This window comes from Elephas maximus, chromosome 7 (genome assembly GCF_024166365.1).
Source record: "Elephas maximus indicus isolate mEleMax1 chromosome 7, mEleMax1 primary haplotype, whole genome shotgun sequence".
NCBI classification, from domain to species: domain Eukaryota; kingdom Metazoa; phylum Chordata; class Mammalia; order Proboscidea; family Elephantidae; genus Elephas; species Elephas maximus.
Genome location: NC_064825.1, coordinates 91,134,197 through 91,154,406, shown reverse-complemented (window position 1 = coordinate 91,154,406; position 20,210 = coordinate 91,134,197). Strand labels below are relative to the sequence as shown.

The 20,210-nt window shown below is 42.4% G+C and overlaps 1 protein-coding gene across 6 annotated transcripts in view; it reads right to left on the bottom strand.

Moving 5' to 3' along the window:
- Positions 1 to 20,210, bottom strand: part of TRIM44 (tripartite motif containing 44) — a 213,925-nt gene that overhangs the window by 76,378 nt on the left and 117,337 nt on the right. The window contains exon 5 of one of the 6 annotated variants that reach the window (XM_049889420.1): positions 5 to 8,409. The exons of 3 other annotated variants lie outside the window; for them this stretch is intronic. In XM_049889420.1, the coding sequence (XP_049745377.1) occupies positions 8,406 to 8,409 (4 nt within the window). In that variant the 3' untranslated portion in view covers positions 5 to 8,405. 2 more of the 6 variants (XM_049889419.1, XM_049889414.1) reach the window with 2 other exon arrangements.

Sequence of the window (20,210 nt, the reverse complement as noted above, 5' to 3'; positions counted from 1 at the left end):
AAAGGAAGACGAGAACGAGGTGAGTTAAGACATCACAAGGAAGGGAGGCAGTAGACTGGTTGAAGCCACAGGCTTTGTTGTCAGACAGTCCTGAATTCCAGTCTCAACTCCAGCATTTTCAAGCCGTGTGGGCTAGGGCAAGTTACTCTGCTTCTCTAAATTTAGATTTCTTTATTTGACTACAGGGACAACGATAATAATAAAACCTACTTTCTTGGGTTACTAGAGGATTAAGTAATACGAGTAAAATGCACAGTGCCTGGTACAAAGTAACAAAACCAAAAACCAAACCTGTTGCCAACCAGTCAATCTCAACTTGTAGTGACCCTACAGGACAAAGCAGAACTGCCCCATAGGTTTTTTCCAAGGTTGTAAATCTTTTAAGGAAGCAGGCTCACATCTTTCTTCCGCAGAGCAGAGTGGCTGGTGGATTCAAACCACCCACCTTATGATTAGCAGCCAAGTGCTTAAGTACTGCGCCACCAGGGCTCCTTGGTACAAAGTAGGCGGGTAGATATTTAAAGGAACAGGTGAGGGTCGATTTCTTTTTTTCAACTTAACTGATAAAATAGATTGCTAGTAGAAATCAGGAGTCTGACTTCCCCTAAGCCTTAAGTCATTTTTTTAGTGGAGTAGAAATCAGGAGTCTGACTACACCTAAGCCTTAAGTCATTTATTGTTAGGAGAAAATAACAGGGAGAAGCTATCATCCTGCACGCCCAATGGCTTGCCTCACTAGATTTCAACTCCTGCCACGGGGATAGTCACTGGGTTTAAATGTCATCTCTTCAGAGAAGGTACTATAAGCAGGACTCTCTGGTTGTTTTTCATCTCAGCACCCTGTTTATTTCTTTCATAGCCCTCATCACCTCCTACAATTATGTTTGTTTGCTATTTACACTCCTCTCTACCCCCCACTAGAGCACAACAAGTAGCAACCCTGTCTATTTTATTAATTAGCACTAGTATTCTGCTAGGCACATGAACGTGTTCAATAAATAATTGTTTATTAAAAAGGAGCAAGACAGTGAGAAAGAAAAATAACAGAGAGGAAGGCAGGAAAAAAGGAAAGCAGCTGAAAGAAAGTCAGCCACTACTGCCCTGGCCAGCATACCCAGATATCAGGGATGTTCCCATAAGCGAGACATTGAGCTCCAGAGGCCTGGGTAACCCTCAGCTGCTCAAGGTTAGAGCTTCCTTGGCTTAGTCCTGGAGTCCCTGGGTGGTGTAAATGGCTAACTGTTTGGCTGCTAACCAAAAGGATGAAGGTTCAAATTCACCCAGAGATGCCTCAGAAGGCAGGCGTGGGATGTACTTTCGAAAAATCAGCCATTGAAAACCTTATGGAACACAGTTGTACTCTGACATAGGTGGGTCACCATGAGTCAGGAATGGCTTGATAGCAGCTGGATTTTTGTTGTTGTTGTTGTTGGCTTGGTCCTGGGAGAGAACACTGTTGGTACAGGGACAGTCTACCTGGGGCAAGAAGGCAGGGGCAGAAAAAGAAAGGGGGCAGTGGTGAGCACACTTAACTTAGTAGAGCAAAAGTAGCAAAATTGTCTAGTTTGTCCTCAGTCACTTCCAGAGGTCACAAGTAGCAAAATTGCCTAGTTTGTCCTCATTCACTTCCAGAGGTTACTATCCTTAAAATGGTAACAAGAGCTAGCCTGGATCGAATATTCACTGTGTGCCAGGGCACTGAGCGAAGAGCTGCTTACCCATGCTTTCTATCACTAACCCTCACAATAATCCTAGGACACACCCACTACTATTCTCCCCATTTTCTGGATGAAGAAAGTGAACCTCTGAGAGATGTAAAATCCTAGGGTCACATAGTAAGACTTCTGTCCTTAAAAATCAAGGGCATTCATTTTGGTCCAATAAAGCCTTTGAAGTAGTTGAGCTGGGGGGCTTGGAAGGGAGGTAAATCTTCCTCTGGTGGAGGCCAGGGGCTAGAGTGGTGAAAGCCTGGGGTGTATCAGCTCCTAGCTATGACCCAGAAACCTTTCATCTCATAATAGGTTATCTGTGTCTATATAAAGTCTGTGCTCTTTTGCAATCATTTGTGAAAACCTGTAAGGGAAAATATCCTAAGCAGTAAATTTCTAGTGCTTCTGCTAAGGGCTAAAACATTTCAAGGTATCAAAAAAAAAAAAAAGAAAAAACAAGGTATGGGGCCTGTAAATTAAGGCAAGTGTACTCTGGGAGCCAAAAGAACCAACTCAGCAATCCTCACAATCCAAAACTGCCCTTTTTCCACTCCTTTTTCCTGCCTGTGTTCCAATCACAGGATGAAGGGTTCCTGTGCATGCTGGGAAGGGTTGGATAGTCATTAAGGAGCAGTGTTTGGTGGCCTGTGTCCCAAAGGGAACAAAGGGTCTTTTGTGAAAGCTTCTCAACAGAATCAAGGCCAAGCTAGAACCGGTGCCATTTCTCCCCCTTGGTATTGTATCCAAAGCAAGCGCTTGTTGTTTTCTTATCAATTTTACTTTAAATATGAGAGGTCTGGCATGGCAACTGCACCCTTTCCCTAAGCTCATTTTTTAGCCTTCTTAACTTGGCATCCATGGTTTTAAGGGTTCGTGAATCTACTGAAATTGTATACAAAAATGTCTGTGTGTTCCTTTGTCCGAGAGTGGATGTGATTTCCATCATATTCTAAAAAAGGTCAACAACCCTCAAAAGATTGAGAATAATCAAATTATAAATAAAGCAAATTCCTCTTGAGTTACTAGGTTCTTTACAATAAGGCTTGTAGAGTTGGCTTGGGAAAAAGGTCAGAAGTCCTGACTATAAAATCTCTTCTCATTCCACAAGAGTCCTTTTCTTCGGCCTTGTCTTAGTTATCTAGTGTTGCTATAACAGAAATACCACAAGTGGATGGCTTTAACAAAGAGAAATTTATTCTCTCACAGTCTAGGAGGCTAGAAGTCCGAATTCAGGGTGCCAGCTTCAGGGGAAGGCTTTCTCTCACTGTAGGCTCTCGGCGAAGGTCCTTGTTATCAATCTTCCCCAGTTAAGGAGCTTCTCAGCACAAGCACCCTGGGTCCAAAGGACACACTATTCTCTTGGCTCTGGTTTCTTGGTGGTATGAGGTCCCCCGTGTCTCTCTGCTCGATTCTTTTTTTTATATCTCAAATGAGATTGACTTAAAACACAACCTAATCTTGTAGACTGAGTCCTGTCTCATTAACATAACTGCCGCTGATCCCATCTCATTAACATCATAGAGATAGGATTTACAACACACATCATATGACAAAATGGTGGACAATCATACAATACTGGAATGGCCTAGCCAAGTTGGCAGATATTTTTGGGGGACACAATTCAATCCATGACAGGCCTGAAAGATTTACTTCACTCTATTAACGACTCGATAACACTATTTTTTTTTTTTTTTTTTTTTATGGCTATGAGTCGGAATCGACTCAACGGCACTGGGTTTGGTTTTTTTGGTTTAAAAGCATGAAAACTAGGGATTCTGGCAAATCATTTATTGATTCCTTATGTGTTCAGTGTTTATTGACTGTCTACTCTATTAAGCATAATGCTAGGCACAATAATGAATATGGTGACATAGTGGTTGCCTTCACTGACTTTACCGCCTAGTAGGTGAGAGAATAGAGTTTTTCTCTCTAGAAAAAACTTGTCCCTGGGTGGTACAAGTGGTTTGCACTTGACTACTAACCTAAAGGAAATCCTGGTGGTGTTTTGTTTTTGTTTTGTTTACTAACCTAAAGGTTGGTGGTTCAAACCCAGCCAGTGACACTGTGGAAGAAGGTCCTGATGATCTGCTTCTGTAAGATGACAGCCAATAAAACCTGTGACCCTGATACTCCCCAGCATGTTTTCCCCTTTTCAAAATGGGCAACTGAAAGCTTGACATAACTAATGCCACTATGAACCTCTGTTTTTCTCCTTCCTCTGCCTGCCTCCTCCTTCTCATACCTTTGTTAATGACTTTGTTTTGACCTAATGTTAATAACTTTGTTCTTTGTTTTAACCTGATGCAAATAACTTTGTTTTGTTCTGTCAGACCACCTGTGACTCACAACCCCCACAGGGAAGTCAGAGCCCGGGTGTCTGATATGTGTATCTTTAGCCTGATAAAGAGATGTCCTCATGTATCTCTTTACACTGGTAAGTCTTTTGTCACTATCTTGTAATGAATAACTCTCTGGCCATGCCATCTTTGGGCTACAAAGACACTTCCCAACAGCTTGTAAAACTGTATATAAGCTCTAATGTAAAATTGCTCTTTGGGGCTCCACGGAGACAGCCTATGTGGCTGTCGGGCCCCAGTGATGTATCCACCTCCTGAATAAACTTTCTCACTCTTTCTGACTTGGAGTATGGTTCATTGGCTTTCCGCTCCAGGGCACGACCCTAATCGGGCAACAAAACCCAACAATTCTATTCTGTAACACAGGGGGTTGCCATGAGTCAGAATTAACTTGACGGCAAGGCTTTTTTTTAAAGAAAGTATATTTTTATAATTAATTAATAAGCTGTCTTTCACAATAATGAAGAAACAGGATCTTAAGTGAATCTATGACACAGTGCTTTGCTAACCTTGCATGTGGTTTCTCCTGGAGCCTTATATAACAACATAAGCAGTGTCAGGCAAATGTCATAGATTGAATTGTGTCCCCCAAAAATGTGTATATCAGTTTGGCTGGGCCATGATTCCTGGTATTGTGTGACTGTCCACCATTTTGTTACCTGATATGATTTTCCTATGTTTTGTAAATCCTGCCTCTGTGACGTTAATGAGGGGGAATAGGCGGCAGTTGTGTTGATGATGGATTGGACTGTGTCTTGAGCCAGTTTCTTTTGGGATATAAAAGACAGAAGCAAGCAGAGTTACAGGGGGACCTCCTATCACCAAGAAAGCATAGCCAGGAGTAGAACGCGTCTTTTGGACTGGGGTTCCTGCGACTCAGAGGCTACGGAAATTCTTTTTATGTTTATATATATATATTTTTTTTGAGAATGAACTAAAGTTGTTAGGCAGTCAGTTCAACTGATAGTAGGTCTTTGCCAATGAAAGAGGTAGCATTATATAATGGCCTTGGAGTCACCAGACCGAGCTAGGTTCAAATCCCTGCTTTGGCACTAATGAACTGGTGGACTTTTGGTAAACTAAACCTCTTTGGGTCTCAGTCCCTTCACAGTAATAATATCTGTTGTACAGGATTATTGTGAAGGCTGTATTTTATATAATACAAATGATCAAGTGTTAGTCCTCTTCCTCAATCCAACTTCGTTCTTGTCAAAATCTGCCTCCTTCTAACTTTCTCTCAATGTTCCTAGTTCTGGCATCTGAAACACTACATTACAGGACAAGTGTTCCCCAAATCCTCTACAAACATCTGAAAAGCTACAGGGCCCTTCTTTGCTTGCTTGGAGAGTTACCTATGACAACTCCAAGCCTAATGAAATACAGATATTGAATAAAAAGGCTAAGTACCATGGTTCTGATCCTTCTACTTGGCAGGTCTCTAGAAAAGAGAAAACCGGTGAAGACAAATACTGAGTGAAGCCTAGTTAACTGGTCTCATTTCAGTCATGGACGGATCTAGTATGTAAAAGTGGAGTATACAAACCCTTAGTGTACATATGCCCTCAGGCATACATAATGACTTTCCAGGGGCTCTCTGGGCATGAATAATTTTAAAAAGGAGGCAAGCATGGTTCAGCAGTAGAATTCTCACCTTTCATGCAGGAGACCCCATTTGGTTTCCAGTTAATGCACCTCACGCGCAACCACTACCCGTCAGTGGAGACTTATGTGTTGTTACGATGCTGAACAGCTTTCAACAGAGCTTCAAGACTAAAATGGACTCGGAAGAAAGGCCTGGCAATTTACTTTCAAAAACCAGCCAATGAATACCCTATGGGTCACAATGGTTCAACCTGCAACCAATCACAGGGGACGAAGCAGCAACAGGCAGCATTTCATTCCGTTGTGCATGCTGTTGCCTTGAGTAGGGGGCTGACTCGATGGCAGCTAACAACAACAATTTTAAGAGAATAAATTTCCAGATCCTGAACTTTCATATAGACTCTTCTCTAAAACTCACCTGCTGAAGAACATGCTTAGGGGCTACAGGTTCTCTTTCCAGTCACCTCTACTTTCACAGTCACCTTACTTCCACTTCAGAAAAGACACACATACCTCTCACTGTCCTGGATTTACCACGGGACAATTCCAGAGTGCCCTGCTTCTAAGAGAAAGTCCTGTGAGAGTAATGGAGACGATCCCTTACTGCATCCAGGAAATAAACCCTTGGCAAGGCTGTGTGCCTCATCTGACTATCCACTCATCTAAGAATTAAAATTCAGAAGTGAGATGGCTGTCATGGTGTGTGTACAAATATGTTAATTAGAAGTGAAAAAAATTAAATCGGACTTAATCTGATAGAAAGCAAGTCTGATTTGGCCTGATGGTTTGATCATAAGAACCAGCTTTGCCAATTAGATTATATAATGAATCGTGCCTGTAAATTCAATAGGCTAAATTCAGTGCCAAAGTTTTGACAAAGTCGTAAAGTTCATATAAACTATATAATGTCAGAAATCACATCCTTTGCAACTATCTAAACTTGATATATAATTTCAAGACTCAAAAATGTACAAGGAGGCACATAATTTTTTCTAAATTCTTTTAGGAACAAAATGTTTAGCTAAAGGAACTGGGAGCTCCTAGTCTGACTGGAAGGACAATGTGAGATTTAGTGCCTCCCTGCTAGGAGTTAGGGGTTGAGGTGACAGGACGGAACTAAGAGGCCCAGCCAGCAGAATGCTGTCATGCCTGTGAAATTGAAGGGGTTGTCAGAGGCATGCCTCCAGCCCCAGTCACATTCAGCCTCCTAATGCCTGCTGATGAAGTGATTATGATTGAGGAGTGTTTCACTGCCTGACAATTTTTTAGACAGGCCAGATAGTCAGGCAGTTCAGGCTTTTTGTGTCTGTCCCCAGAGAGGGTAGCTTATGTGAGGCAGTTAATAAATGAGGAGGCAAGCACTCTGACCTCAGCAAGTTTAATCGTTTCTTTTCCTAAGCATATAATACAACTTAATTTGGTTTGGCATCACTCATGTCTGCTGAGTCCTTGTCTATTTATTAATTAATTATTGCTGTAAAAGGATTATTCAACTCAGGAGGATAGAGAAATTACGAGGTATTGGCAAGGGAGGAAGGCTAGATTCAGTTGAGATTTAAAACACAGATTTAGTATTCTCCAAAAATTAAGCCACACAGGTATTGTATGAGGAACTAATTGGGGAAATCTCAAGCTTTCAGTATCTGAGGCGGTAACTGCCTTGTTTCAGTAAGTCTGAGATCAGTGCTGCTGGGTGAGATGAACCAAACACTCAGATCCAGAGACACTCCCCCTCACTAAACTGAGCAAAGCTGCCACTTTTGACCCTTACATCCTACGCTCATCTGCCCATCGGCCTGGGCTGAAAGTGAGGGGGGTTATCATGAATAAGAGATCAGAACTTATGTTTAGGTGCCACCTGTGGAACTAAGTGAGATATAGATGTAAAACATAGTCAAATGTTCTCAGTTTATCCTGGGAAAACCTAATGAGAGGACTTGAGAGCTCTAGTCCTGACTCTTCTATGCAACTCGGGACCCAGTTTCCTCAACTGGGAAATTATGATGGCTTGGACAAATGAAATTTAGAAAAATTCCAAACCTGACAAAAGCGAAGCTCCTTTCTAACTTACACACTTGCTGAGTTAATTTGCTCTTATTTATAATGTTTTCTTTCTTGCTTCCTATGCCCTTTTTACTATCTCTGTTCCTCTCTACCTCAATCTGAAGGGTGGCCTAAATGTTCCAAGTTCTTCCACCTCTTTTCTGGTTGTGCCCAAACACCAAGGGAATGGCACTGCTTGATCGGCACCTAGTAGAGACTCAATAGCAAGCTCTGCCGTGAGCAGGAGCCCTGTGATTCCTCATCTCACCATGGCCCTTACAAAGTGTGACATGGCTCCAGCCTCTTTCTTCTCAAACCTTTTAAGTCACATTCTACTTTATCCTATGAACCCTCTCTCCTTCAATAATGGCCATTATTCACAGACAGTTTACTTAATGTTCCATGTGCTGTGCTTAGCACTTTATATACATAATCATAAACTGAGACCAAACAATAGCTACGGGGTAGGTATTAGTATTCCCATTTTATAGATAAGAAAATTGTGGCCCAGAGGGTCTGAATGACTTGCTCGAGGCACACTACTTGTAAATGGTAGATCTAGGTTAAGCAATTGGACTCTACAATGCTCAGAAATAAAACTGGGGAAGAAGTGAGACATGAACCTGTATTTTCTGACATCCAGTTACTCAGCCAATAAGTAGCAGCCATTTAAGTTCTCTGAGGCTCAATTTCTTCACCTGAAAAATAGGATAATACTGTTCACCTTCAAGAGTTGTTGCAGTGAGATGGAAAGTACATGCAAGTGCTTTTTCATTGTTGTTGTTAGGTGCCGTCGAGTCAGTCCCAACTCATAGTGATCCTATGCACAACAGAACGAAACACTGCTCTGTCCTGCACCATCCTCACAATTCTTGTTATGCTTGAGCTCACTGTTGCAGCCACTGTGTCAATTCACCTCATTGAAGGTCTTCCTCTTTTTTTGCTGACCCTCTTTCTTACCAACCATGATGTCCTTCTCCAGGGACTGGTCCCTCCTGATAACACATCTGAAGTATGTGAGATGTGGTCTCACCATCCTACTTTCTATGGAACATTCTGACTACTTTTTCCAAGCCAGATTTGCTTGTTCTTCTGGCAGTCCACGGTATATTCAATATTCTTTACCAACACCATAAAAATGCCAGGGAAGGGTAGGAGTACTATAGATGGAGAAGGAAATGCTGATGCTGCGTTTGTCCCTTAGCCCTCGCAGCTGACTGCCCCCTAGAGGCCTACGTGAAGACCTCTGAGAGAAGTATTCGCATGCCCATCACAATGCCAAGTTTGATCCCCAAGCATCTTGCAACCTGTTCTCACAGGTGGCTATCCCTTTTGCACTCCACAGGGGCTGTGTGGGTGGCAGTCTGCTTCTATGGAAGATGGGAAGCAGCCAGCAGGCCTGCTCAGGCAGTGCCCTGCTATACCGAGGTACTTGAATGGGAGCCTGAGAATGTTCCATCTGCTCTCAGAAGTCCCGCCTTTAGAACTGAGTGCTTTTCTGCTGCTACTGCTGAATTTAGAATGGAATCATTCCCAGCCCCCTTTTTTTTTTATTCAAAAACTTTTTTTTTTTTTTTGATGGTTTGTACTTTCTGGAGCAAACAGTTATTACCAGGGATAATCACCATTACCACACTGAAATATATCCATCCATACCCCCTTCTATGCATATAGACATATACATATCTATCTTTTATAAAACTGGCTTATACTTCACAGGCTCTTCATAATTTGCTTTTTTCACTCAACTATCAGTCATGAGTATCTTTCTTTGCCAAGAAATATATTTCTGTAAGATTATGATTCATGACTGAATTGTATGGATTTACCATTTTTTTTTTTTTTTACCATACCTAAGAAGCCCTGGTGGCACAGTGGTTAAGTGCTTGGCTGTTTAACTGAAAGTCTGGCAGTTCAATACCACCAGTGGCTCCAGGGGAGAAAGATGTGGCAACCTGCTAAGGATTTACATTCTTGGAAACCCTATAGGGCAGTTCTCCTTTGTCCTGTAGGGTAACTATGAGTCAGAATCATCTCGATAGCAATGGTTCTTCTGGTTTACTATACCTGATTTTGGACACTTAAGCTATTTCTATCTTTTCACTATTATCCATACCTCAATGACACAAATCCTGTGAGTGAATCTTTAGGTTCATCCTTAATTATTTCCTAAGAAAAAAGTTCCCTTCTAGGGAAACTCCAGGAGCCCTGATGGCTCAGTGGCTAAGTGTTCAGCTGGTAACAGAAAGGTGGGTGGTTTGAACCCACCAGCTGCTCTGCCGGAAAAAAACGTGGCAGTCTGCTTCTGTAAAAATTACAGACTTAATAGAACAGACTACTCTGTCCTATAGGGTCACTATGAGTCAGAGTTGACTCGACGGCAACAGGTTTAGTTTTTGGTAGAGAACCTCCTGGGTTACAGGGCATTCAAAAAAAACAAAGCTTTATTTTTTACAACAGTTTTAGATTTACAGCGAACTTGCAAAGATGGTACAGAGGGTTCTCATATCCAGTTTCACCTATTAACATCCCATATTAGTAAGGTACATTTGTTACAATGAATCAGTATCGATATATTATTATTAACCAAAGTTCATATTTTATTCAAATTTCCTTAGCTTTCCCCTAGCATCCTTTTCGTATTCCAGGATTTCACCCAGGATACCACATTACATTTAGTTGTAGTGTCTCCCTAGGCTTTTCTTGCCTGTGACAATTTCTCAGATTTTTCTTGTTTTTGATGACCTTGACAGGTTTGAGAAGTACCGGTCAGGTATTTTGTAGAATGCCCCTCAATTGGTATTTGCCTGATACTTTTCTCATGAGTAGACCGGGGTTATAGGTTTTTAGAAGGAAAACCACTGAAGTAAAGTATCATCTCAAAGTACCTACTATCAATATGACTTATCACTGTTGATGCTGACCTTGATCACCTGGCTGAGGTAGTGTTTGTAGGTTTCTCCACTGTAAAGTCACTCTTCTTCCCCTTTTCCATATGCACTATCTGGAAGGAAGTCACGATATGCAGCCTATGGTTAAAGAACGAGGAGTTATGCTTCCCCCTCCTTGAGGTGGAAGATCTACATAATTATTTCAAATTCTTCTGCATACAAAATTTGTTTCTTCTCCCTCATTTATTTATTCAGTCATTTACTTTTATCAGTATAGACTCATGGACATTTATCTTATACTTTGGGTTTTAATTCAATACTACTTTATTGACTTTGTTACTCAAATGGTTCCAGCTTTGCCTAACATACCCCTATCAAAGTGTTTTCAGAGCACTTCCTTACTTTCTGGCACAACAAGATACTAGTGCGTCATCCTATATATTTCCTGCCCTAGTCCTAGAATCAGCCATTTCTCAAGGAGCAAAAAAACCAAAAACCACTGCCATTGAGTCAATTCTGCCTCATAGTGACCCTACAGCTCCGAGCAGAACTGCCCCATAGAGTTTCCAAGGAGCACCTGGTAGATTTGAACTGCCAACCTTTTGGTTAGCACCCATAGCACTTAACCACTATGCCACCAGGATTTCCCAAGAAGCAATGAATATGTATTTTTAAAGGCTTCTGACATATCATTGCTAAACTGCCCTCCAGAAATTATCTTTTAGAGATTTACAATAATTACAGTAATAGGTATGACCCTTTGCCCATTCCCTTGGCAACACTGGAGTGACTGTGGGGAGATGACCTGGCATGGTATGGCATGTGTCTGTCTGTCTGTTCCTCTTCCCTGAAATAAATTCCATGTTATCATTCAGGTTTCTATTGAACTCCAAGACGAAAATGCCATGGGGCAGTAAGCATTCCCTTTTCTCTGCCGTTATGGTGGTCTTCTCCAAACTCCCTCCCTTGCCCCAGCAGTGCTGGATTTCACATAACTGTGGATGTCCTGTGGTGAGGGCTAAAAGGAATCTTTCCCATGTCCCCAATTAGGGCCCAGGCGACTCTAGGGGGTGGGACGGCTAGAAGCAGAAAATAGCCCAAGGGTTTACCTTCCCTGCTCCCCACACTTTCAGAAAATCCACCAGACCCAGTTTCCTCATCTTCTCTTGGCATGTGAATAATGGAAACCAAATTTCTCTCAAGCAGTTTCCTTCCACAGAAATCTTAAACAGAAGATTTAATAAAAAGCTGGACTTCAAATTTCCTGTTGCCTCAGCTCTACATCTTACAAGTTACTAAAGGAACAGGGAGAAAGGATCAATAAATAAATATACTCTCAACACTAATCTCTAATCTCTGTATGAATAGCGGGCTTTTTTTTTTTTTTTTAAGTGTCACAAAATAGTTCTTAGTAGTTTTGAGTGATGAGCTTGAATTGAGGCCCGGAAGTTGTAGAAAATTTGAAGTTGGACGCATACCAACCAACCCTCGAGACCTAGTGCTACTTTCCTTATACTGCAATGGGTTATGAATGTGGATCTAGGAGTTAGAAATACCTGGGTTTGAGTCACAGCTCTGCCACTTAACTAGCTGTGGCACTTTGAGTTCAGTGTTCTTACCTGGAAATAAAGGAAAATTTAGTACCTGGACAAGCTGTTGGGAGGATTAAATGAGATTAATGTATATGGAGTGCTTGACATGTGCCATGGATTGAACTGTGTCCCCCCAAAAAATATGTATCAACTTCGTTAGGCCATGATTCCCAGTGCTGTGTGGTTGTCTACCATTTTGTGATCTGATATGATTATCCTATGTGTTATAAATTCTAACCTCTATGATGTTAATGAGGCAGGATTAAAGGCAGTTATGTTAATGAGGTAGGAATCAATCTATAGTATTAGGCTGTATTTTAAGTCAATCTCTTTTGAGGTATAAAAGAGAGGGTAGAGGAGAGAGGAGAGGGACCTCATACCACGAAGAAAGAAGTACCTGGAGCGGAGTTCATCCTTTGCATCTGGGGTCCCTGCACTGAGAAGCTCCTAGACCAGGGGAAGATTGAGGACAAAGACCTTCCCCCAGAACCAACAAAGAGAGAAAGCCTTCCCTGGGAGCTGGTGCCCTGAATGCCAACTTCTAGCCCCCTGAACTGTGAAAGAATAAACTTCTGTTTGTTAGAGACATTTACTTGTGGTACTTCTGTTACAGCAGTGCTAGATAACTAAGACAGCATGTATATAAAGAGCATGACATGGTACCTGGCATGTGTTAAGTGCTCAACACACTTTGTAGTTATGTAGTAATATCACATGAAGAAACCAAAGCTAAGAGTGAGACTGACTGAAAGTCAGTTTCTTGTTCTTGAATACACTACCATACTTGAAACCTCCATTGTCTCTAAGACTATCATTTATTAACAAAAGAGAAGAGCCAACTTCTCTGTAAGCACCATGCTATCATTGGATTGTTCTCTGGTGTTTGATAATAGGCTGTTTGTTAATAACAACAATAGTTGCTATCATTTATTGAGTGCTTTTTATATGCCAAGCATTGTGCTCAAAGCCTTAAGGGCATCATCTCCCTGTCCACTGAGTCTAACAGCAAGTCCTGTTGACTCACCCTGCACAACTGATCCCATATCTGTCCATTCCACTTCTTCACTGCCACCATAGTTTCTTCCTTGAACTACCACAGTTGTCTCTTGACTGGTCTTCCTACTTCTACTCTTCATAACTGTCTATTTTTCAAAAAGCATTTAGAATAATACTGCTAACATGTGCAACAGATTATGTCACTGCTCCACTTTAAAATCCTTCAATGGCTTCCTATAGCTGTCAGAATAAAACCTATGTCCCACAAATCCCTACATGCTTTGGCACCTGCTTACCTGTCCAATGTGATGCATGCCACCTTCTGGCCACATTGGCTTGCTTTCTGTTCCTCAAATAAGCCAAGCTTACTCCTGCCTTAAGGGTTTTGCCTTTGCTGTTCTGTCTCAAAAGCTTCTCCTCACCTCTTAGAATGACTAGATCCTTAACATTCAGGTCTCACCTCCAATGTCACCTTTGCGGAGGCTTTCCCTGACCAAGCAATCTCAAGTAGCCCCCCTCCCTCTCCTGCACCATTACATTAGATTGTTGTATTGTCTTCATAACACTGATCGCTATCTGAAATTATTTTGAGATGAAGAAGGTCCTTAACTATTTTGTTCCCTATTACACCACCAGCACCAGGTAATGTGTCTTGAGGCAATCCCAATATTTTTTGAATGAAAGAACAAGTGAAAGACTAAAACAAATCCATAAATTATTATTGTTCTAGAAACTTTCCAAACCTTCCCAGACACACTGAGGGCAGCTGGCTGGTCTTGGAGATACTGCCCAAGAATCTCACAGATGGCTTATTTACACAGGTGAACCCAGGCTCCACCTTTTTTCTGTCACCACACTGAGCAGGCACATACAACCACTGGGGGCATCAGGTATGGATGAAAATGCTGCATCATAAACTATGACTACTCTTAGGAAAAACTAACCCTTACTGGTAAAGGATGAGTGTGGCCGGTGGACACAGAATGCTTCGTAAGACATCACTGAAGGCAAAGCAGAAGCAAGCTCATATCCAGCCCTCCCTCAGCAAGGAAACCTGAGGAACCAGTTCACCTCTAAGAGGAAATGTTCTCATCTGGCTTCCCTAGAAAATAGCTGCCTGTTTGGCAATGTCCAGCCCTCCACAATCCAGTGGTAAGCTATTCTTAAGGCACGCTTGGATTCCAAGATTTTACCCACTCACCCCTCACCCTAATGGTCTGTGGAGGGAGAGAGGTGAGGACTGTATCAAGCTTTTCAGGGAGGGAAGCCCTGCTGGTGCAGTGGTTAAGTGCTACGGCTGTTAACCAAAAGGTCAGCAGTTCGAATCCACCAGGCACTCCTTGGAAACTCTATGGGCCAGTTCTACCCTGTCCTATAGGGTTGCTATGAATCAGAATTGACTCGACAGCAACAGGGTTGGTTTTGGAAAACCTGGTGGTGTAGTGGTTAAGAGCTATGGCTGCTAACCAAAAGGTCGGCAGTTCGAATCCACCAGACGCTCCTTGGAAACCCTATGGGGCAGTCCTACCCTGTTTTTTAGGGTCACTATGAGTCGGAATCAACTCGATGGCAACAGGTTTTGATTTTTTCAGGCCAAGGTAGAGATTAAGGGGTGCTTAACTCACTGTTCCCCTCTTTCCTTCATATAAAATGTCAGTTAAGGCCTGGATTCAAAAGTGGGAAGGCTGTGTTAGTCATTGTGGTGGTAGTGACAGACAGTAGAAAAAGTACACATCTAAGAGCTGTCGACATGGTTTCAAGCTGACATTCCAGCACACATTACCTTGGGGGAAATTTCTCTCTAAAGTTTCCACAACTGTAAAGTGAGGATGATACACTATAAGTACTGTACTCAGTAAATGGATGCTATTATTATTATTTGTTAAGCTCTGAGCTAATCACTTCACCAATACTTTCCCATTCAGTTTTTGCAATAACCCTGTGTAACAGCATTAACACTCTCATTTTATAGATAAAAAATGAGGAACAGAGAGATGGAGTGACCTCCCCATGGTCCCACAGCTACACAGAGCCGGAACTGCAACTATGGCCTGGCCCTTATTTTTAACCCTGAAGAGTGAGACTCGCTGATGAATGAGAACAGCTACAAGGGGGCCTGAGAAGTCTGTTTGTCCAGGTTATTGCTAACATCTCTGGTAGCAACCTCTGCTGATTGCTACAGATTTTTCCAAGGCCTTGGCAGACTTGAACTCCAGTTCAGATACCAATTACTAGACAACTACCTCCCTGCTACAGGGGATTCAATAATTTCCCTTAAAAAAAAAAAGGCACAGATAGGTTTTTCAGTTTTTACAACTGCAGTCAGTCTGTGACTTTCCTGTTACAACCTAGCTGCAAGGTAATCATTTTCCTAGATTCTCACCTTGGTTCTTGTAAGCTCCACCAAGCATACGTCATGCAAACTGAGGGCCGGCCACCAAGACACTCTCTCTTGGACTTTGGACAGAATAAATCTCTCTGGGTTAGACACTGTTTTCAATTTCCATCCCATCTGTCCTGAGGTGAGAGACACTGTTTTAATTAGGCTGCACAGTAAATATCTTTTGAGACTTCAGCTGATTTTTACTCTCTTTCACTAGAGGATGGAGTTTGAATTAAGCCAAGATGGTATTCTCTTGTCTGCCTTCAGGGAAGCAGAGATGAAGGTGGTTGGACAGACCCCTGCTTTGCTCCTGCAGCCTCCAGGGGCTCAGTGATTCAGCACGCCTTAGCCTAGGTGTATTGTAAATGTCAGTCTTTGCCATTTGAGCTCCTTGCGGGCTGAACCTGTCTCTCATTTCCCATTTTATTCCCAGTGTTTAGCAACATGCCTGGCACTTAGGACACACCTGGTAGCTGGCACATAATTTCTCTCACAATTTGCCTTGGTGTAGGGTAAGGGATTCGCTGGGAGGTGAAAAGTGGAGAAGGCCAATCTCCAAGGCAGAGGCTACTTTCAGCAGGAAAGCAGACCTTTCTCCTAGGAGCACTAAGATCTGTGTACTTGGGAACTTCTATAGGAGGCAATATAATATGTCAGGATTGTCCACTTTGGAGTAAGAAAGACCTGGATCCCTGTGCAAATGTGACCTTGGCAAAGCTATTTAACCTCTCTAAGCCTCCATTCTACCACTCGCATGTCAGCTTGTTGTACTGTGATGGCTTGCATGTCGCTGTGATGCCAGAAGCTATTCCACCTGTATTTCAAAAACCAGCTGGGTCACCCGTGCTGGAAAGATGGCAGCAGAGCTTTCAGACTAAGACAGACTAGGAAGAAAGGCCTGGTAATCTACTGCCAAAAATTAGCCAATGAAAATCTTACAGATCATAACAGAATATTGTCTGATATAGGCTGGAAGGTGAGCCCTCTAGGTTGGAAGTTATGACACAATAGCTGCAACAACAGAGTCAAACATATCAATGATCATGAAGATGGCACAGGACTGGGCAACATATCATTCTCTTATACATAATGTCGCCATGAGTTGTAGTGAACTCTGTGGCAACTAACAACAACAACAAGCCTCCATTTCTTCATTATCTGTGAAATGGGGGCTCAATCATTCATTTATTCATTCATTCACTGAACAAATGTTTATTGATGACACTTAATATTTTAGGCACTGTTTAACAGTTGCTGGGATTACAGCAGTGAACAAGACTGGAGCTTAATTTCTAGTGAAGGAGACAAATAATAAACAAGTAAACATATAATTTCAGGTACTGGGAAGTGCTATAAGAAAATAGAACTGGATGATGGGATATAAAATGATAAGTATATGTGTGTCTCTGTGTATGTGAGAGCAAGTCCGGAAGGAGAAAATATCAGGATCTAGCTTTCAGAGTTGACATTAGCATTAAATGAGATCATGGATGTAAAGTGTTTCGCATACAGCCTAACAAGTAGTGAGCACTCAACCCAAGTCAACTGCTTTTATGTTACTCCCATCCAAAGTCAGCCCCTTCTCTCTCACCTCACAATGACTGCGCCCCTACTATGTGCCAGTGACTGGGCTGGGCTGGGTGATGGGAATACAGAGGTGAACCAGATAGGATCTCTACCCTTAAGGGCCTCGAAGTCTGGCAAGAATGGAGCCTAAGTGCTATGAGAGAAGGAGAACATGGTAAATTTCACCTAAAGAGTCAGAAAAGACTATCAGTCAGTGTTGACAGATGGGTTGGTATTTTCCAGGATGACAACGGAACCAGTAGGAGGGCATGCCAGGTGGAAGGAACAGCTTGAGCAAAGTCTTGGAGATGTGAAACAGATTGGCATGTTCAGAGAGCTGTGGAAAGTTCAGAATGGCCAGAGATGAAGTGTGAGAGGGTAGGCTGAGAAAGTGTCTCATCAGCAGCTCCTATAATGCTTCTCTTCATGGGTCATACTTGAACTGTCTCCTAAAAAGATGAGGGATGTGGATGGGAAAGAACAGGACATGAGAGGGGTACTAGGGCTCCATATGGCATCTGGCACAGTGACAGACACCAAAATATTAACAGGACTATGTATAAAATACTCAAGCTGTGTTCTGTGCAACACTCCACGAGGCAGCACACACAGATGTTTCAGAGAAAGAAGGAAAAACAAACACCCAGTGGTGACTCAATATACACCCTGCATGCGGGGAGGCAAGCAGGCATCAAGCTGCTCAAATGTGATTATATTATCAAGCACAGGTCTGAGACTCAGCTTGCAAGGATAACACAGGTGCCAATCTGATGGTGCTGGAGGTCTGGAGTGAACAGAGACTTGCTCCCAAGCAGAGATGACGGCCCTCTCTTTGCCAAAGTTAGACTCACTTGTCCAAGAGTCCTAAGGCCTATGCCACTGGCAGTGAAAGGGCTCTGGGGAACAGGAAACTACAAGGATGTTTCTTATGCCTGGGTAGGGAAAATCTCAAGACATTTATGCCAGCATGTCTTCTTTGAGATCAGTGTAACTGAGAGGTGGGTGTTTGTGAAAGGGAACCATTCAGACAGTGTCCCCGCTCTCCTGCTGCCTGGTTCCCTGCCTGTTTACTACTTAGTCCTATCCCTGTCCTTGCAGTAAAAGATCTGCCCATGAGTCTCCCCAGGAAATGGAGAAGGTAGTAAGAAAACTATCCCTCCCACCCCTAATATTCTAACAGTTCATGATACAGCCATCAGCTCTGGACTGTAGGAATCTGCCCCTATTGGGAAGAAGGCTGCTTGATGTGGACAGTTGAAGAGATGAACAACACATCCAATTACTCTCGGCTAACCCTCGATGGCACTAGTTTTTTTTTTTTTTAACCTTACCAGAGGCTCTCCCTGGACTTCAGTTCAGTGCTGCCAGATGAGAGAGATGACTAGTCTGGCCAGAAGAGATGATGATCCAAAACCATGAAAATACCAAGTAGGAAAGCTAAGGAAAAGAGAGAAAAGAGGAACTGGAAAGGTGGGTTCCCATTCTTTGCATGTCATCACCCAACCTCAAGCTTTTAACAAAGCCCATTGCTCTGAACTCAAAAGATTGCCCTACGCACTGTGGAAAGTGACAGATACCCAACATGCTATTATGTGAAAATTAGTCAAGGCCTTTGCCACATTTAAAAGATCTTCTCCCCAAAGGCCATTAAACCTGAAGTCTCTAATAGAGTCGTTCCTTTGGTTTAAGGTACTATACTAAAAGGTTCCTTCTGTCTGAGCCCCTAGAGATAAAAATCAGTATATATTACAAAAGAAGAGTAGGTCATGGGACTATCATAAACCACTTAAGCAGAGTCATGAGTTTCTGGGTGAGTCAGCTGTCACGTTCGGAGCTCATGGGATAAGGTGGTGGATGGTTAAGTTTTGCTGGGGAAAAAGAAATGATCACCTTTAAAAAGCCAGGACGAGGGTATAAACGCTGGGTACTAAAAGCAGATAAAGATTATTAAAGATAACACTGTCTTCTTCCTAGTTTTTCCTGAAGCCAGCACCCAAATAGCATAACCCTACCACTTCAAACTTGTTTTCTGTCATCAATGTGCAGATGATTCTGCTTATGGCTCAGTCTCAATATAAATCAGGTGTTAAAAGATTTATTTATGATAGCTGGAAATTGCTTCTATTGGCCCAATTACAAGGTATAGCCAGAAGGGGTAGTCCAAACACCACAAAGGGCACCAGGAGAATGTGCTCCTTAGAACCAAGTAAGGCCTGGTCACCCTTTAAAGCTGCCTACTTAAGGCACTTGTCAGCAATCTAGATGGCAGGGCTCCTGCTGTGGGAACTCTCAGCCCTGACCTTCAGATTGAGAAGCAGAGGCAGCACAGGCTCTGCGGTCAGAGAGGCCATGGTTTGAATCCAGTGCTTCCACTTTTTAACTGGATACGCCTGGATAAAACGTACTCCTCTGGGTCTCAGTTTCCTCATCTATAAAATAGGGTCAGTAATTGCCAGGTTCTTTATGAATGTGCTAGTGCAGCCCAGGGCCCAGCAACATGGTATATGCTCATTAAGTGCTAACACTCCTTATGAAAGGGAGTGCGAGGTAGTGCCCTGCACATAGCAGATTTTCACTACATATTGCTCGGTTCCCCTCCTTCTTTCTTGGATTAGATTATCATTAAGGCTCTCATATTCTATAAGCCTCAGTCAGACTTAAATTTTACATAGAATAATAAATGTATCAGATGGCTCTTTTACACCAGCATGAGAACTTAACAGAAAGTGTACAGATCTATTGCTTTTCTCACCCACTGGCTACTTAAAACATCCCACTGCAGTCTTCACTCAGCCCAGCATGGTGGGGCAGGACTGAGGGAATGACAACAAAATAAATAACTCAGCCTACCACTCTGAGAGAAAGACAAGAGAATTTTGGGGGGAGGGGGGGGGTTTCAAATTAAAAAAAAAATTTGCTGCAAAACAATAAACCTACTTCTCCATAAAAACTTATCTTGGGGGCCCTTGGCTGAAATACATTACAGAAAGGAAATAAAAAAAGTGATAATTCTGTGTGCTAGAGTGTAAGAAAAGCCTGTGGAACTACTTGCTTTATTATCAGCTGGAAAA